The following is a 19,119-nucleotide window of genomic DNA, read 5'->3' as shown; positions in this document are numbered from 1 at the left end:
CTTACAATAGGCAAGAACAAAAAGCATGGGAATACATCACATATGTAACAAAATGCATTTATCGCGAAACATGCGTAAGCTAAGACCGTGACTAGAACATATCTATATAATGACACTATACATATAAACTATAACTAGAACATATCTATATAATGACACTATACATATAAACTACACATATGTGCTATACTATGCTGTACATATATACTATGAAGTGCTATGACTACATACAATGCACTTATTGTGCTGTCTACATGACATGCTATAAGTCTGTTTCAAATGCTATATAAGTCTAAGAAGTGCTGTCTAAGGGGGTAGGGTAAGTGCTATGGGCCATGATGGAGTCTGAAAAGGTGGGTTTTCAGACTACGGCGGAAGATCGGGAGTGATGCTGCAGTTCTGATTGCAACGGGAAGTGCATTCCACAGTTTTGGGGCCAGAAGGGAGAAGAGTTTGGGACGTGTGGAGCGTTGTCCCGGCGTTTTTAGTGAGGGTACTTCCAGCTTCCCTGCGTTGGCTGATCTGAGTGCGCGGGAGGGTTTGTAGGGTTCAATCATGCTGGCAAGATATGGGGGAGCCATACCTTTGGTTGCTTTAAATGCCAACATCAGAGTTTTGTATTCTGTGCGGGCAGCGACCGGGAGCCAGTGCAGGGAGCGGAGCAGGGGGGAGACATGTGAGAATTTTGGCTGGTTGAAGACCAAGCGAGCTGCGTCATTTTGGATCAGTTGGAGAGGCTTCAGTGCACATGCCGGTAGGCCAGTAAGGAGAGAGTTACAATAGTCAAGTTTTGACAGGACTGTTGTCTGGATTAGGAGCTGGGATGATTCCTGGGTGAGGAACGGTCTAATTCGTCGTATTAGACCTACAACCTTGGCTTTAGTTTGCAAACCCCTGGCTTTTTTTGCTGCGCCATGCTGGCACAGCAAATGATACCGGGAATGTTATAATTGACCTTTTGGGATTTAAGTGGAGCGTAAAAGACTTAACAGAAACTATGTTTTACTGAGCTTGAACCACTGACCTTTAGTTTGCAAGGCATGGTCATATCCCCTGTGCTACAGAGACATGAAACATATTGCGGGAATGTAATACTTGACCTTTTGGAATTTAGGTGGGCAACAAAAGACACTTGACAGAAGTGCTTTATTTTATTATTACTAATTGTTGTTTGACACTGAGGCATTTGATGTTTAAGGTTTTTTTTTTTTCATTTGTTTGATTGGCAGTGAGTGGAGTCACTTTTGAGGCATTTTGTTTGTTTTAGTGTTTATATTGAGTTTTGTGAGTTTTGAACCTACAACCTTGGCTTTAGTTTGCAATCCCCTGGCTTTTTGGCTGCGCCACGCTGGCACAGCAAATGATACCGGGAATGTTATAATTGACCTTCTGGGATTTAAGTGGAGTGTAAAAGACCGTTTGCCTGGTTCAATAGGTAAATTAAATAAGTCAAATGTAAATAACAAGTGGCTTGTGGAGGCAGCTGCATGACGATAGATTATATCTCCATAGTCCAGTACGGATAGAAATAATAAAATAAAGCACTTTACTTAATATGCAAATATTAAAGATGTGCAACTGGCCCTTGTTTCATTTGAAAATTTATTTTTCTGTTGAGTGAAGCTTTTCTCACTGAAGTAGGCTCACAGAATAAGGTCTTAAGGTACATTGTCACTCATGCATGTGCTTCTAATTCTAATTAGGTTAAGAATTTTGTTGTCCACAACATCTTCCAGGGTTCCGTGGCGGAGATGATATGACCATGCCTTGCAAAACAAAAGTCAGTCGTTCAAGACCAGTCAAAGACATTTTCTGTCAAGTGTCTTTCGTTGCCCAACAATAAAGCATCTTAAACAAGCTAATAAAGTAAAAATCACACCTGTGTGAACTGAGTGGTGCAATTCCCCTCCCCCCTCTCCCTCTCTCTGTCTCTCATTAGCAGGCAGCAGTGCAGCACTATCTCTCTGTTTCTGGCACAACATTGCTGTTCTGTTCCTTGGAGTGGTTTAATTTAATATGCAAATTGCAGCCCGCCTCCAGGGGGATCTCCTCCCCCTGGAGGCAGGCTCCTAAAAAGAATCCTCCCCCCTCTTCAACCGGAGCTGCGGGAGGAGGGAGGCGGGCTGCCTCGGCACTCTACACCTTAAAAAGCCTGAAAATGAAGGTTTACCCTTCATTTTCAGGGAGAGGTGGCGGGTCAAAAGAAGAAAATCTTCAGAAAACACCTCTACCCCTGACAGAATGACTGAATCTACAGATATACCCCCTGATGATCAGGGTTCATGATGACTCAACTGAGATTTAGGTTATTGTTTAAAACCATCTGTGGGAACATTTTTACTCTGTTACCCACATTTACTCTTTCATTGAGCAAACAAGATGTTTAGTTTGCCTCAATGTAATTACATTGCATACCAGTTATTGTCATCTCTTAGTCTTAGGTTTAGATGACCAAAACTTTAGCACTTTTAATCAACCAGAAATATAATTGTTCTTGTTTAATACATTACTTTTGCTGTAAAATATAATTGTTATTGTTTAATACATTACTTTTGCTGTTCTCACTCCAGACTTTATTATTTAAACAATTAAGATGGACACTCTCAGCCTATTCTCAGCCAGTCTTTTTAAAATTTCAAGTGATCTTTTGTATGTTAGACTTCGGTTAATACTCCAGCATTGAACTTCAGGCAGACTGGGACTTGAACATGGAAGCTCTGTGCTGGGAGACTGATCATTACACCACCATCTCTCAGCAGATGACTACTGTTGAGGCGTTCTTGTGTATGTTTTTTATAATAATTCAACTTTCTGTGGACAGCCAGCTTAAACTGAAGTGAATTTTCAGTTTAACCGTTGCGTCGTGGCACCCACTTTGAGAAACCCTTACAGTAACACAAATTTTAACCAAAGAGAATCACTTTAGCCTACCTTTAAGTAACAAATGGGAGTACTTCTTCCATCACTGTTTGCTGCTACTACTACTATAATATTTACCACAAAACAACAACAACTACTACTACTACCACTGTGCACCTTATAGACATCATGGACGCTGGTGAGGCGGTCGAACTTGGAGTACATGCAGTTGAGCATGTGGACGATGTGGATGGGTTCACAGGCAGCGCAGATGTTGGTGAAGGTTACCACGTCACTGAACAGGATGGTGCACACCTCAAACTCCCCTAACGCACGCACGTGCACGCACGCACGCACGCACGCACACACACAAGAGGGTAAGTAAAACCAAACGTTCCACCATAAACAAGAACTTTTCATTGCAGTGTGTGTGTGTGTGTGTGTGTGTGTGTGTGTGTGTGTGTGTGTGTGTGTGTGTGTGTGTGTGTGTGTGTGTGTGTGTGTGTGTGTATGTGTGCTGGCTAAACAGACATACACACTCAAAAAGGGAACCGATCGTAAGTTGCGAGGACTTTTACTTTGCCAGGAGTTTATTGTCTCCACCAGGCCGAAGGCATGGGGAGAGTGTGTGTCCGTCCGTCCATCTGTGTACAGCTAATCTCCGGCACCGTTAACCCAGTCGATGCCAAATTTTGCACACACTCGAGATGCCAACGATGAACCTCTGCCCCAAACTTTCCAGAACGGCCTGTTATAGCGCCACCAGGAGACCAGGAGGCCAACACATTTTTGGATATTACTCCTCTAGATTCTGTCCAAAGATCCCGCAAATCGTTACACAGTAGTTTATAGTCATGTGTTCAAGACGGATCTGTCCGATATTTCATATTCCATCCTAATTAGCTAACATTCAAAGTAAACATAACTTTCAAAGTTTGCAGGATTGGCCCGTTTTGAACAAAAAGCCTCAAATCATGAACGCAGCGTGCAATTTACGTAAAATCTTTCACAGACTTCTCTACTAGGCTGAGGAATATATCCCACCCTTTTCACATTGGCCTGTTGTAGCACAACCAACAGGTGGATTTTTGCAAAACACATTTTTGGAACAAAATGCTTCAAATCATCCAATTGCCATCCAAGGGGTAAGAAGAAATGGCAGCCTTTTCACATTGACCTATTATAGCGCCACCAGGAGGCCACAACCTGACCTGCCCTGGTGGAGACCTGTGCCGCAAGGGTCACTTTATCTAGTTCAGTCTTTGTCTCTCTGAGTGTCACGACATACGAGGGACGTCTAACCTCGTGCTGACAAGAGCTTGAGACCCGCACGCACGCACGCACGCACGCACGCACGCACGCACGCACGCACGCACGCACGCACGCACGCACGCACGCACGCACGCACGCAGGCACGCAGGCACGCACACGACAGGCAGACGGACAGACAGAACGACAGACAGAATGACAGAACGACAGACAAACCTGCCTCCACCCTCTTGCCATCTTTCAGCTGGTTGGCGACATGGCGAGGCAGCATGGCATACAGCAGAGTCTCCGTCTTCATCTTCTCGACCTCTAGGTGGCGCGACAGGATCCTCAGCTCCTCCTACACACCCACATGCACACATAGGTCACAGCATAGGACATGATAGGTCATCATAGCTCATATTAGGTTGAGTATTTGTCAGTGGTGGAAAAATTACCATCACCAGGGACATGCACACATAGACATCAAAAGGGGCTTCAGCCCCTGCCCTTTTACCCGTCTGTAAAACAACTGCCCTTTCCAGACCACGAATGTAGCATTTACTATGGTGAAAGTAATGAAAATGCCACTCCTCTCCTTTCCATGCCATGCCGGAAGGTAGCATTCAGGAGAATTCCTTTTTTTCCGAAGTCCCCTGAACTTGTCTTGAACACAGCATTTTTGTGTTGAACAAATTTGTTTAGAAATCCATGTCGTACACCGCATCTCCCGTAGATAAAGAGTGCTGGGTTGCGCCCCGGAAATAGCCGATCTACAAGCACTCAACGCATCGCGCTGCGACGCGTTGAGTGCTTGTAGATCGCTATGCTTTGTCCAAAAGGGCCCTCTTACGGGATTTCAGCCCCTGCCCCTCTAACACTCTGCACGTCCCTGACCACCACCGTTGTTCTCCTCAGTCAATCAGCCAAGTTCAAAGGTCTGTGAGCCTGCCTTCCTCTTTCCATTCCCTGTCCTCACGGAGCATCGTCATTTACCTGCACATCCCTCTGCAGCAGACCTGCCATTGGTTGGTATCAGTGGTATTCAGTTTCAAAGGAGCCTAATGCAGTGGTTCCCAAACTTTTTCATGTCAAGGACCCCAAAAATGATACTCATTAGCCTGCTGACCCCCATTTGAAAAGATATGCCAGGGACCCCCCATAAGGGAAGATTTTTACGGCTCTAGCAGTGATTCTCAACCATTTTCATTTCAAGGACCCCCAGTTTTAGGCTACGGTCCCCATTGGGGTCCCCCATCTTCGGGACCCCAATGTGTATTGTAAAATCAAAGTTAATTTAACTCTGAGAGTGTACAAATGGAACCAATAACAGGTCCATTTGGTTCCATTTGTACACTCTCTGAGTTACAGTCCCATAAGGGTCCATTTGGTTCCTAACTATATCATTTATCTGGGGACCCCCTGGAACTCCCTCAAAGACCCCTGGGGGTCCCCGGACCCCACTTTTGGAACCACTGGCCTAATGTACCTGCAGTTGTAGATCAACTTAGGTCATGAAAACAGTGTTATAGTATCCACGAAGAGGAGCAAAGAGCCCCATAAACGATCACAATGCTGTGACCAAATGACGGATCACGCCATGATGACACAGTTGTATAACTGATGATTTCCTTTTTTTGCAGAGAAGTGTACATTTGTACGTCTTTGTTCTGATGAATTTAAAATGGAGGATCCTTATGTAAACAATTACAATTTACAATTTAGGCATTTAAAGCAAACAATAAAAAGTCCATAGACTTGGCAGCCACATAATGTCACAATGAAAAGCCAGGCGTTGGGCTCCTCAAAAAGTAGAAATTTAAGAAGTTGACATTTCCTCCCCATCCCCCCAAAATCTTCCATTACTACCTTGTTTATATTCCAAACGAGATGCTTGGTTAAGTCAGAAATTAGGACAGAACAATTGCCGTTCTGATCAAAACCATGGACAACTACGTAGATTCAGAGAAAATAGACAGTTAAGTCGGCCCCAATCCTTAGCACCCTGGCCCGCGTTTTTGATGGGGATATATGGACATGCCACTTTTTTCATGCCTGGATACACACTGGTGTCTCTTTCAGGTCACATAACACACTGAGACTCTTGTCATATGTTGACAGTGGTACGGTTTTTCTGCAGAGTGGATACGCACGCAGCAGGCGTCTCTTCCAGTTAGATGAACTGTACTATTGACAGTTGAAAAGCTTTTTCTCCATTGTGTATACGCTGGTGTGACTTCAGGTGACTTGACGTGTTGAAACTCTTGCCACACAGTTTACAGTAGAAAGGTTTTTCTCCAGTATGGGTACGCATGTGTGACTCCAGGGTACCAGACTGACTGAAACTCTTGTCACACTGTTGACAGTGGTATGGTTTTTCTCCAGTATGGGTACGCAGGTGTTTCTGTAGATTACCTAGATGAGCAAAACTCTTCTCACACTGTTTACAGTGGAAAGGCCTTTCACCAGTGTGGATACGCTGGTGTGACCGCAGATGAGCTAAGTTATAGAAACACTTGTCACACTGTTGACAGTGGTATGGTTTTTCTCCAGTATGGGTACGCATGTGTGACTCCAGGGTACCAGACTGTCTGAAACTCTTGTCACACTGTTTACAGTGGTAGGGTTTTTCTCCAGTATGGGTACGCATATGTAACTCCAAGTGACCTGACTGAATCTGTGTCTGCTTGTTTCTGGCTGGTTACAGGGCTGTTCATTTGCTGACAGGCTGCTGAGGGCATCTGTCCATTCCTCAGCGTTTGGCAGTAGAGGTCCTTGTGGGACCTTTTCACATGTGGAAGGTGGAGGCACAGGCATATGGACACTCAGAACAGGAGACCCGAGTCTGGACATATTGGGACTCACTCCTTCCTTCCATCATCAAATCCGATGCTACAGTAGATGAACTGTGATAGGGACAAGAGTGTTAGGTTCCTCTCTGGGAGTATTCCCTTATACTACTCCCTCTTCTTCTACTGTTTCGTCTCTCTCAGGAAACTCTTTAGGGTAATCTCTACAAGACGCACTGAGATGGAGTGAAAGTCTAGCAACAATTCACACCTTATGTAGGCTGACCAGGAGCTGAGGTCTGACATCACACGAAACAGACCATTTTTAGTGCAAGCCTAGGAATGATGACTAGCGTGGGCCGTCCATGTTTGAGCCATTTGTGTACACTATGACATCATCAATATATGACAACATCACCATGACTGCAGAGATCCACATACTGTAGAAGCCAGGCCGAAATGTGCCTGAACGCATTCATTATTCAGGCACATTTCAGCCACCTCTTTTGCCCATTCGGACCACTCTATGCAAATCACATCATTCTACAGGCCACAGGTTTCTGCGTTACACTCACAAGTCACATCCTCAATTTCGGCGCCATACATAATATGTAATTATGCGTTCACTACTAAAATTATAATTAATTAGAGACGATCAGAGCATAGAATAGCAGACCTTCCAGCCAATCACAACAGCCCCTCCCTTTCTTCTGCCGTCCTCAATGTCGGTGCCATACATGGTCATTTTGCATTCACTACTAAAAAGTAGGTTGAGAGTGGCTTATTGTCGGTATCAGCCAGTAACACGCGGGAGGGAGTCTGTCCTCGTTACAATGTGCTAGACCTGTGGGAGATGGATTGCTGAGGTGGAGCGCCACACCTACCATCAGAACCCAGTACTTCCCGCACGACTTGCCGCACCCAAACCGTGCTACCCATACGCTGAGCTGGCGGTGCCTGGGATCGAACCCATGAACCTGCGGTCCAAAGGCCAGAGCTGAGCTATACCTGGACACAAAACTAAACTACTAAACTTATTAGTTAGAATATTGCGGTTTCCGTCCAACCTTCTTCCTCTCCAGCTGGTTGGTGAGCTCCATCTCGGCCAGCCTCTGCTGGTTGAGCAGGATCAGGTCTCGGGTGGTGTCGTGCTGGGCAATGTCGGCCAGGTGGAGGCCTCTCTCTTGGAGCTCCTGCAGGCTCCGCAGCTTGGGAGAGCACAGGTAGAGCATGCAGTCCACCGAGGGCATCCATATCATCTGACCTAGAGTGTTGATGGGAGAGCACAGGTAGAGCATGCAGTCCACCGAGGGCATCCATATCATCTGACCTACAGTGGTGATGGTGAAAGCAAATTTTCACTTAGTTTTAGTCTTTTTTTGTGTGTCAAATTTTAGGTAATCAAAATTGTTTTAGTTTTAGTCTAGTCTAGTTTTCGACTACATATTTTTAGATTTTATTTTTTTCTACAAAAATGTATTTTGCTGGACCTTGATGGCGTCGTAATGGCTGATTCTACTACGAGCTTTTTGTAAAGCTTGCCCTCAATTAGTAGTAAACTACTGGTAGATCGACTATTTTCAGAGCGCAACCAAACATAAAATGACTTGCCTCTTTTAGTTTTACTGGATCTCTTCTCCACTAGTCCCTCCCATTTTATATTTAGTTTATTCCTTGATGAATTTACTTAATACATTTAGTCTCAGTTTTAGTCATGGTATGGTATATGGTTTTTATCTCGCTAGATAGAAACTAAATGTACACGCCTCAACTCCAAGTTCTTATCAGTGTTATCAGTTTAATATGATTATGCTGTGGGGGTTGCAGCCAGAAAGGTTTGGGAACACCCTGACCCTGACCACACATGAGCACAAGCAGCCCGCCTGTATGGTTGAGGCTTCACCACTGAACACTATGTGATATGTTGATTAGATCTATTTATTGTCCACAAGGGAAATTTGTTTTGCTTGGGTCAATGTATACTTTAAGGATAAGTCAATACAATACATATTATTATACTTCCTTCCACAATCTACACCCCTCCATCCTACCTCGTAGTTTGTCCTGTCCCCTCCATCCTACCTCGTAGTTTGTCCTGTCCCCTCCATCCTATACCTCGTAGTTTGTCCTGTCCCCTCCATCCTATACCCCGTTTTTGTCCTGTCCCCTCCATCCTATACCTCGTAGTTTGTCCTGTCCCCTCCATCCTATACCCCGTTTTTGTCCTGTCCCCTCCATCCTATACCTCGTAGTTTGTCCTGTCCCCTCCATCCTACCTCGTAGTTTGTTCTGTCCCCTCCATCCTACCCCGTCCTACCTCGTAGTTTGAGCATGGCGTGTTGTTGATGTTGAGGAACCATCTCCCGGCGAGTCTTGAGAACAAACTGGCTGTTGATGAACTTCCTGATGCTCTCGATGGTAAAGGTCACCTTGTATAGAGACAGAGGTGGTAAAGGTCACCTTGTAGAGAGACAGAGATGGTAAAGGTCACCTTGTAGAGAGACAGAGATGGTAAAGGTCACCTTGTATAGAGACAGAGATGGTAAAGGTCACCTTGTAGAGAGACAGAGATGGTAAAGGTCACCTTGTATAGAGACAGAGATGGTAAAGGTCACCTTGTATAGAGACAGAGATGGTAAAGGTCACCTTGTAGAGAGACAGAGATGGTAAAGGTCCCCTTGTATAGAGACAGAGATGGTAAAGGTCACCTTGTAAAGAGACAGAGATGGTAAAGGTCCCCTTGTATAGAGACATAGATGGTAAAGGTCACCTTGTATAGAGACAGAGATGGTAAAGGTCACCTTGTAGAGAGACAGAGATGGTAAAGGTCACCTTGTATAGAGACAGAGATGGTAAAGGTCACCTTGTAGAGAGACAGAGATGGTAAAGGTCCCCTTGTATAGAGACAGAGATGGTAAAGGTCACCTTGTAAAGAGACAGAGATGGTAAAGGTCACCTTGTAGAGAGACATACAAGACAGAGATGGTAAAGGTCACCTTGTAGAGAGACAGAGATGGTAAAGGTCACCTTGTAGATGTAGAGAGACAGGGAAACAGCTGGGGGTCCCACACTGCTTATCAGAGTGGGGCTCCCCAGTTCAAATAATATGATTATATTTATATCACGTCACAGTCTGAAAAGGTTGAGAACCACACTGCTCTACAGTATTCCAATACCGAGGATGGACACAGGGGGAGCACTGATCAAGCCTGATGTGACGTCTAGTCTATTCTATCCTGCAGTTTGCAGTGCCGTACTTGTGGGTGTACGATAGTGAAGTATTGATCCAGTCTGATGTCAATGATCTGTAGTCCTGGAACAAACTTCTGGACGTTCAACCCAGCTTGTTTCACCTTCAGCTAGAGAGAGAAAGAGAGAGAGAGAGAGAGAGAGAGAGAGAGAGAGAGAGAGAGGCTGTATGACTGCATGAGCATACACGGCTGTTGCAATAGTACATTTGAAGACTTTGAGAGACTGGCAAAACGTGTGTCGTTGCGTGTGAGCTTAAAATATAAACCCAACTTGAATAAGTGTTACTGTAAACGCATGGGGGGTCTTCAATCTTTTTCAGGCCAAGGCCACCTTAGCTGAGAGAGAGAGAGAGGAAACAGTGACCCCCGCCCCACTACATATGTATCAAATTGTGTTGCATATTTAACTTTTTTATAGATTTCATAGATAGCGTCAAAGACTTGTTTGACAGCACTACCATCAGTGTATGTTGGATTCATGTGTATTTTCAGACATTTACCACTTCAACTGTCAATACTTGACCTTTCACTCTGTACTTGGCCTGCTCTTTTTTCCTCCACACCAAAACGCTTTGCCGAAAATAGCCGAATAGCAGATCTACAAGAGCTTGTAGATCTGCTATTTTTGGCTAAAGTTCTCCTCAGAATAGGGATTCAAGTGGTTAACATAAAAAAAGAAAGTCCTATCACACAAAGATTTGGCGGCACTCCCTGTAGTATCTCTGAGGACCGCCTATAGGGGTCCCGGACCCCTAGAGTAACTGAGGACCCCCCCTATGTTGAAGTTGTATGTATAGGACCCCCTCTAAAACGAGATGCTGCATCTCAAGGGGCCATCCTCTCAATAAAAAATCAGAAATTCTTAAAAATGGGTCGGACCCCCTGTAGAAGAGCCCTGTCGTATAAGTGTTGTACAGACCGTGCACAGCTACACATGTGAGAGCTACACAGTGACTGTGACACAGCATACATCTTACTTCTCTGTCAAAGACGATGTGGAAAGGGAAGTTGTTACAGAACACATGCTCCTCCAGCCACAGCTTGTCGGGGTAGCAGGGTGTGAAGGTGCTCTGGAGCTGGCCTGGAAGGTACATCAAACACACCCCTTAGAGTTACAGCTAGAGACTTTGATTTGTTTGAACTCGTTGTGAATCTGATTCAGTGACGTAACATATTTTAATCTAATTGAATACATGGAGCAGTTAATATATAGCAGTTAATATATATATATATTTTTTCTTTCTTTCTTTCTTCTTTTTTTTTTTCAAATCAGGTTTATAGTGACTAATTCCAAACACAAACAGTTCCGACCTTTTCCTATAAGTTCCAACCTTTACCTAAGAAGACCACGGTCCTGACCAGCCCCCAGTGACTCCTCTTCCCAGCCGGTCGCTCAGGCAGGGACACACACCTCTCCTTCATCCTCCTCAAAGTCTTCTCCTGAAAACACAGCAGCAACACAGTCACCAAAAGGGAAATCCACATTGATCAAGGGAGACCTTTTACAGTATACTCAATGTGTTATTTAAATAAAAATCACACCCGTGTGAACTGAGTGGTGCAGTGACGTCACACACTAACCATAGCAACCATGCTCACATGTACGTGGGGCCACATACAGGTACACAGGTACACAGGTACACACAGACAAAGCTGGTTGTTGGAGTGGTTTGCACCACTCAAAAAGTGAGTCAAAGTGAGTTTATGGTCGTTTAACATTGTTTAATGCAATCAGATAGGACTTTTCTGTTTGAATGTATGGGCTGTCAAGGCCAGAAAGTCGTTTTTTGCCACTCAGTAGGCGTTCCTATGATGATGTCACACGCATACCCTCTATAGATCTGTTATTTCTGCTAATCCTTCTTTTCTTTATTTGAAAATGTGCCCAAAGACAGGGACGTCAGGGGATAATACCAGATATGCTAGCGGATACCTAGTATGGGTGTAATTCATTCGAATTGAACAAATCCCCAGAACAATTTCACCCAATTTCACCCCCGATTTTCATTTCTCACTTTGACACATTCCTAGTATGCTACGTACCCTCTCCTCTCTCTCCTGGCCCGGTTCTGCCGTGGCCGGGCTGCGGTTGGTGGTCTTGACGGCCCTGCTGGTCTGTTCCACCTCAAACACCACATGCTCCTTCTTCCCCGTGCGCTCGTCCTCTTCAGACTGGCTCACAACCCTCATGCTCACATCACAGTCGAAGAAGTCGTTGGCGACCGCCTCGATGATGCCTGCATGCAGCCAGAAATACAACAGCATAGAATAGAAACACAACACAATAGAGTGAATAGACCATGGCCAAATAATAATTTATTCATAATATTAGACTTTTCTAAATGGATCAATTCCTAACAGGCATGGGAATATGAGAATCTGTTTTGTTTTGCCTGCATGGTTAAATGAAGGTTACATGCAATGTAAAATAACTTTTACCTGGTACAATATGATACAAGCCCTTCCTGTCAGAGTAGTAATGCAGTAGCAGTATCCCGTCTTCAGACCTTTCCGTACGGAAAGATGGTGCATTCATCTCCTGGTAACCACAGTTAAAGGGAAGTTAACTGTAAACATTGCATGGCCAAGCTCTGCGTCGCCAAGACTTGTATTGCAGAGCCTCGCATTGCCAAGCCTTGCAGTGCCAAGCTTTGCATTGCCAAGCCTCGCGTTGCCAAGTCCTTGGCTACTATGGCTACTACATAATCTTCTCAGGTGGGGGTCATCGGCCAAATAATACACCTTAGGGGTCCTTGACATGAAAAGGTTTGAGAACCACTGTTCTAAAGGTCTCTGCAGCGGTCTGGGTGTAGGTGTATGTATGCTGGCATGTTCCAGGAACCAGGAAACCCTGCACACCATGTGAGAAGACCCACATCAACTGCCCACCCAAGACCAAGATTCCCCACCTTACAGTACACACACACACACACACACACACACACACACACACACACACACACACACACACACACACACACACACACACACACACACACACACACACACACACACACACACACACACACACACACACACACACACACACACACACACACACACACACACACACACACCTCATAGGACAGGGCCAGGTAGCTGTGCAGAGCGTCCAGGTTCTCTATGAACTGGGTCAGGGTTCCTCCCAGAGTTCTCAGCATGGTGTCATAACCTGCCTTCTTACAGAAGCCGAAGAAGTGCTGTCCAAAGAGATGGAGCACCTGCTCAGAGGAGACATCTGCATACACACGCACGCACGCACGCACGCACTCACACACACACACACACACACACACACACACACACACACACACACAAAGCTGAAAAGGCATGCTAACCAAGAAACCTTTACAAGGTCTATATGTCATGACATGTCTAACTTCCTTTCTCCTTGCTCTCCCTGCCCCTTCTTTTTTATTTTTCTCTCCTTGAAAACAACAAACACATTTCACCCACTTCTATACACCTGTAATCCTGTGAGGTGACTACACAATTGTTTCTGATTCTTGATTTATCAGCCTTATGATGAATCTGGAATTCATAATTCTATAAGTAATGTGTGCTACTGTGCTCATCTTGACTTTCATTTGGAGGTGTCTGTAGGGTGTGTGTGACTGTCTTCCACTCCAGGCTCCCACACCCGGTCCCATGTGGTGAGGGCCTGGCCATTTGCTATGTGCCTTCCTGTGGCTATTTGTACAAAGGAGTTTGTTGACATGAAGGAACAGACTGATTGATCAAAGGACTTGTCACTAAAATGTATGCATATTTCTGTTGACACCCTACACTCATGTAAACTGCTTAAAAGGTTGACCAAGATGGGACTCTTTGTCAGTCGGGCGCGAGCCTTGTGGATGCACGTCAGGCCATCTCTGGCTGGCGTGAGCTTTAACCTGTATGCATTGCTGCGCTGTGTACTTGTGAAATAAACAACATCATCTCGGATCTGCTTCTGCTGTCTGCCGTGTGTCACAACTTTTCTCCGGGGCTCTCATGGTTCAGATACATCAGATGGTGTCCGAAATCCGTTGTCATTGGACATTTTTTATGTGCCAGACAAACAGAACCGGCGGCTTTTTTATTCAGTCTAATTCGAGGTGGGGAGTTTTTGTGAGCAACGACGGGGACGTGTGATCCAGCGTTCAGTGCGTCTACATGGGGATGGAGGCCTTCGCCGGCTACAGGCTGCCTCACGACCCTGCCCTGCGAGAGGATGGACTGGAGCGGTCGCATCGACGGCGGGGAGACGGTGGGCGGTGTGCGGCTGCGGTTGGCGGGGACCATCGTCTTTGCGTCAGCGCGCTGGCGGTGGACGACGAGGTGATGGGACGCAGCGCAGCGCGGCGGCGGGGACCCCATGGTTCCCGGGAGAGGCGACCACTCGACGCATGGCGCGGCGGTGGTTTTCACTTTCCTTGGCCGGCTGACCAACACAAGCTGAGGGCCTTACGGTCGTCTACGAGGCGTCTGTGATGAAGTTACGCAACGGCATTTTTCTTCCCGGCTCTGAGGAGACAGAGCTGGGAGGGGGGAGGGAGATGTGATGGAGTTTGCTTCGAGAACTTACAGCGAAAAACAGCGGTGAACAGACTCTCAACTTGATCCGTGGCCTGGCGAACATTTCAAGGTAACTAGGAGAGCAGCAACAGAAGATTTTTCTTTGTCCATATATCAGAGGCGAAGATGGACTTCCCTTCTCTCTGATTACAAATTGTGCGTCGTGTTTGTTTCAACATGAATTAATAGGCCTCGTGTTGATTGTATGTTTTTGTCGTATAATTAGATAAGTTGAGTCATGAGTAGCCTACTTATGCAACAATGAGGTGATTTCCTCGACGTGAAGAGAATATTAAGTTGAATATTGCTTAAACTCTGGCCTGTTAATGTATTTTTATCTTTTCTTATTACTGTTTAGCTGGTTAACAAGGGTCCAGCGTCATTTATTATGTACTACCCTAGTAGAGCAGAGTTTTATTTAAAGCATTATAAACGTATATGTTATTGCACGTCCTAAATTTCCTGAAAGCGGCAACGTCTGTTAAATGTCAGTTATTATTTGTACTAATCATTTGACCATTATTCTTTGTTTAGGATTAGGTATTTGTCGGAAAAATGATTTGAATTACAGACAGCTGAGTTATCGAGGTGTAAAGGGGATTTTTACTGTGGTTTTTAAGCTAAGATGTAGTTTTTTATATGTTGTTTCCGTGGGTGTGAATCACAAAGAGGTGGTCAGGTCTCACGATGGTCCGTCCATGACCTAAGGGATCATGAAGTGAATGTTGTAAGTGTTTATTTTTTTTATGTTTTAGCCTAAGATTAAAGTAACACAGAGAGAGTCCTAAAAGCACATCGAGGATGAAATGTAATGTAATGTAATCATTTATGACAAGCTGTAATCTTAAATGTCTGTAAACCATTTTGGGGAAAGTCCTACTGTAATGCTGCTGTTTCTGATGTCTTGAATGTACCGTCCAGCTGAGGATCAAGGGGGGTGGTAAGAATTATGATTCCATATTTTAGTATGACAGTCTTTTGGACGGTCATAAGGGGGGTTATGATTAATCTGGAATTCATAATTCTATAAGTAATGTGTGCTACTGTGCTCATCTTGACTTTCATTTGGAGGTGTCTGTAGGGTGTGTGTGACTGTCTTCCACTCCAGGCTCCCACACCCGGTCCCATGTGGTGAGGGCCTGGCCATTTGCTATGTGCCTTCCTGTGGCTATTTGTACAAAGGAGTTTGTTGACATGAAGGAACAGACTGATTGATCAAAGGACTTGTCACTAAAATGTATGCATATTTCTGTTGACACCCTACACTCATGTAAACTGCTTAAAAGGTTGACCAAGATGGGACTCTTTGTCAGTCGGGCGCGAGCCTTGTGGATGCACGTCAGGCCATCTCTGGCTGGCGTGAGCTTTAACCTGTATGCATTGCTGCGCTGTGTACTTGTGAAATAAACAACATCATCTCGGATCTGCTTCTGCTGTCTGCCGTGTGTCACAACTTTTCTCCGGGGCTCTCATGGTTCAGATACATCACTTATCAATGACTTTACTTGTCTCTAATTGTTTACTTGCTGGAGTCCATTGGCTTAATTGTTTCAGGCCTATACAGACCTAATCAGGCACCGTATGCAGCCGGGTCTCCCAGGTGTGGACTTGTTTGTGTTGTTGGTGTTCTATCAGTAATGATAGAGGAAAACACTCACAGGCAGTCCCTGTAGATTCTAGAACATAAAACCAAAGGGACCCAGTAGATTTTCAATTACTGTCAAAGCAGAACACAGCCTACAGTACACATCATATCAGGGGAATGACCAGCAAGATCTATCTAGGGTAGAAATGCTCATATTGTAAACAAACCAGTATACAGTATAAGTGTATATATGCATCTGGACATTTCTGTGACAATAATTGAATGACTTAAAAACATCTAAAATGAAACAAAGAGAAAAGTAATACCATTACTGCAAAAGTAAATCAACTAATTATACTATTGTAGCCTATATCTGTTATAATTTATAAATTATATATTTGGAACCAAGTCAATCTAAATGCAATGCCTCAACTCCTACAATTCCAAGTGCTTGTCAGGGCGGGAGGGTCCCCAGTTCAAATATGATTTTTGAGGGTTCCATTTGTACACTCTCTGAGTTTACAGACCCATAAGTGTCCATTTGGTTCCAAACTATAATTTAGCTGGGGACCCCCTGGAACTCCCTCAAGGACCCCTGGAGGTCCTCGGACCCCACTTTGGGAACCACTGGTATACAAGGTCATGGAGTCGATGTTTCACCGGCCACATTTAATTTATTTGCCTCCAAACTGGTTTATAGCACAGGCTGATCTCATGTTGGGGGATGTGAGGTTTGTATGACCCATTGCCTCTTGCATTATGTGCTAAATCAAAACAGGTGGTACACAGGTCAGTTGAGTGATATCTAACGAGCACTTCCAAACTCCAGCACTTAGAAAAAGAATCACCTACAAAGTAGCTCATAACATGTACCTTATACAGTGGATTTTTATGAAACAAACACTTTGAGGATAGAAAGAGAATAATTCAAGCTTTCTGTACAGCTGCAATGTTGGTGAGTTTGACGTTGTTTAATACAAGGACTTTTCTGTTTTGATGAATGGGCTGCCAATGGAAGTTGCACCTAGGTAGCACCTTGCCATTAACTTATATGGTAAGATGGCCGCGGTCTGCATATGGAGAATAACAGGGAATGTTAAGTAGAGTAAGTAGAGTTTGCATTCTAAACATCCTACCCAGCATGCAACAGGCCTCCTGTACCAGCTTGAGGGTCAAGGCGTCGTCGTACACCTCATAGGTCATAAAGTGCTCCTGTACACCTGCCAGGCACCTGCAGCACACGCACACCACACACACACACACACACACACACACACACACACACACACACACACACACACACACACACACACAGCTGAAGACATGAGAAAGAGATAAACCTTTACAACGACTTCTAAACCCCACTACTTTCTGCGGCTATATGTGTTACAACCACTGCTGCTCAAACTACTACAATTATCACTATACTACTACTAAGAATATTACGCACACATGCATGCATGCCATGCATGCGCGCGCACACACACGCACGCACGCATGCACGCACGCACGCACCTCAGTTTCTCCCATGTGTCCTCTCCAAACTTCTCCGCCACCAGAGACTTGAGGCAGGTGTTGATGAAACCGTACTGCAGATAGATAACACACATGTTGTTGACATCACAGCTTTACTGTAATTCACCTCCTCACTAGCATCCACTACTGCCATACAAATGTAAAACGCATGCACGCACGCACAGTAGATACAATGCATAAACAAACATCACATACACAGTACAACAGTACACCCTATAGACAAAATGTCAAAGGTGATTCACATTGGTATGTACATTAAGATTAAAATTATATTGTTTATTGTTATTGTTATATTGTTATTGAATGTATAATATTATTCAAGAAGAATGCCTATGCCATGCTCTTTTTGAAGTGTGTGCAAAACACATTAACAGTTCAATCTAGATCATCAGTGAACATGAATCTTGAAAGTGAAGAAACATCTTTGATCTTAATTAATTTGGTCAAAATGTTATCATGGATCATGGATCATGGATCATGGTTATCAATGGATCTACATATATTTGCATTGTGCAGTGTGATTATCGGAGAGACAGGTTTACTCACCATGTCTCCTGGAATTGCTTCAGTTGGACTCAAGCTCCAAATGATGGTTTAGCACAATTAAATCTTCCTTGAATGATAAATGTGGGAGTCTTCTTCTCTCTTTCAACCTCTTTGATTCTCTGTCCACCTCTCTCTTCTTCTCTCAGACACACTCAGAAATGTCCCTGAGGCTCCCTCCTTCTCTCTCTCTACCTCGCACCCACGCACGCACGCACGCACGCACGCACGCACGCACGCACGCACACACACACACACAGGAAACAGCAGACATTACAATATCTGTTCCACTCAGCAAGGTCAATTCTACCTGGCCGAGAAGCATGATTTCAACAGCATTCCAGAGTTTATAAATTGAGGGATTACCACCAGCACAATGCAGCAGGTTCATTAGTGGATAATAATAATCTCAATCAGCCATTGCTATTCAAACATTGTGTGGTTTGTCATCATGGCGCTAAATAAGTACATAACTTTACTTTTAGTTATGGTCAGCAGGCTGAAATACATCACACCGAATCAAACCGAGCACAGCCTCCATCTACAGCAGGGCTTGGCTATGGTAAGAGTCTGTCTTCTTATATGTGCACTCCTCAACTTCAACAATATGGCATTGGTCATGAAGCTCAGACTACATAGGCAATAGTACTGTCAAAGGGACTGACTTTGGACTTTCAAAGTAAAATGGCAAATGATTTGTTCTTAAATATTCACATTTATTGTTATAATGAATGAATTGAATTTTTATAGC

General features: G+C 44.5%; 1 protein-coding gene across 1 annotated transcript in view; it reads right to left on the bottom strand.

Annotated features, from left to right (window-relative positions):
- The window catches only part of gucy1b2 (guanylate cyclase 1, soluble, beta 2), a 41,923-nt gene extending 23,505 nt beyond the window's left edge, over positions 1–18,418 (bottom strand). Inside the window, exons 1-11 of the mRNA XM_079495959.1 lie at positions 18,372–18,418; positions 17,805–17,878; positions 17,426–17,520; positions 13,225–13,385; positions 12,587–12,686; positions 11,125–11,228; positions 10,154–10,255; positions 9,214–9,325; positions 7,964–8,160; positions 4,345–4,468; positions 3,037–3,185 (exon numbers count right to left, since the gene is read on the bottom strand). Of these exons, the coding sequence (XP_079352085.1) occupies positions 3,037–3,185; positions 4,345–4,468; positions 7,964–8,160; positions 9,214–9,325; positions 10,154–10,255; positions 11,125–11,228; positions 12,587–12,686; positions 13,225–13,385; positions 17,426–17,520; positions 17,805–17,878; positions 18,372–18,374 (1,221 nt within the window). The 5' untranslated portion in view covers positions 18,375–18,418. The remainder of the gene's footprint in view (positions 1–3,036; positions 3,186–4,344; positions 4,469–7,963; positions 8,161–9,213; positions 9,326–10,153; positions 10,256–11,124; positions 11,229–12,586; positions 12,687–13,224; positions 13,386–17,425; positions 17,521–17,804; positions 17,879–18,371) is intronic.
- Between the last annotated feature and the right edge of the window lie 701 nt (positions 18,419–19,119).

Source organism: Electrona antarctica, assembly GCF_951216825.1.
Source record: "Electrona antarctica genome assembly, chromosome: 24".
In the NCBI taxonomy this organism is placed as follows: domain Eukaryota; kingdom Metazoa; phylum Chordata; class Actinopteri; order Myctophiformes; family Myctophidae; genus Electrona; species Electrona antarctica.
This window is presented reverse-complemented; position numbering and strand designations above follow the sequence as displayed.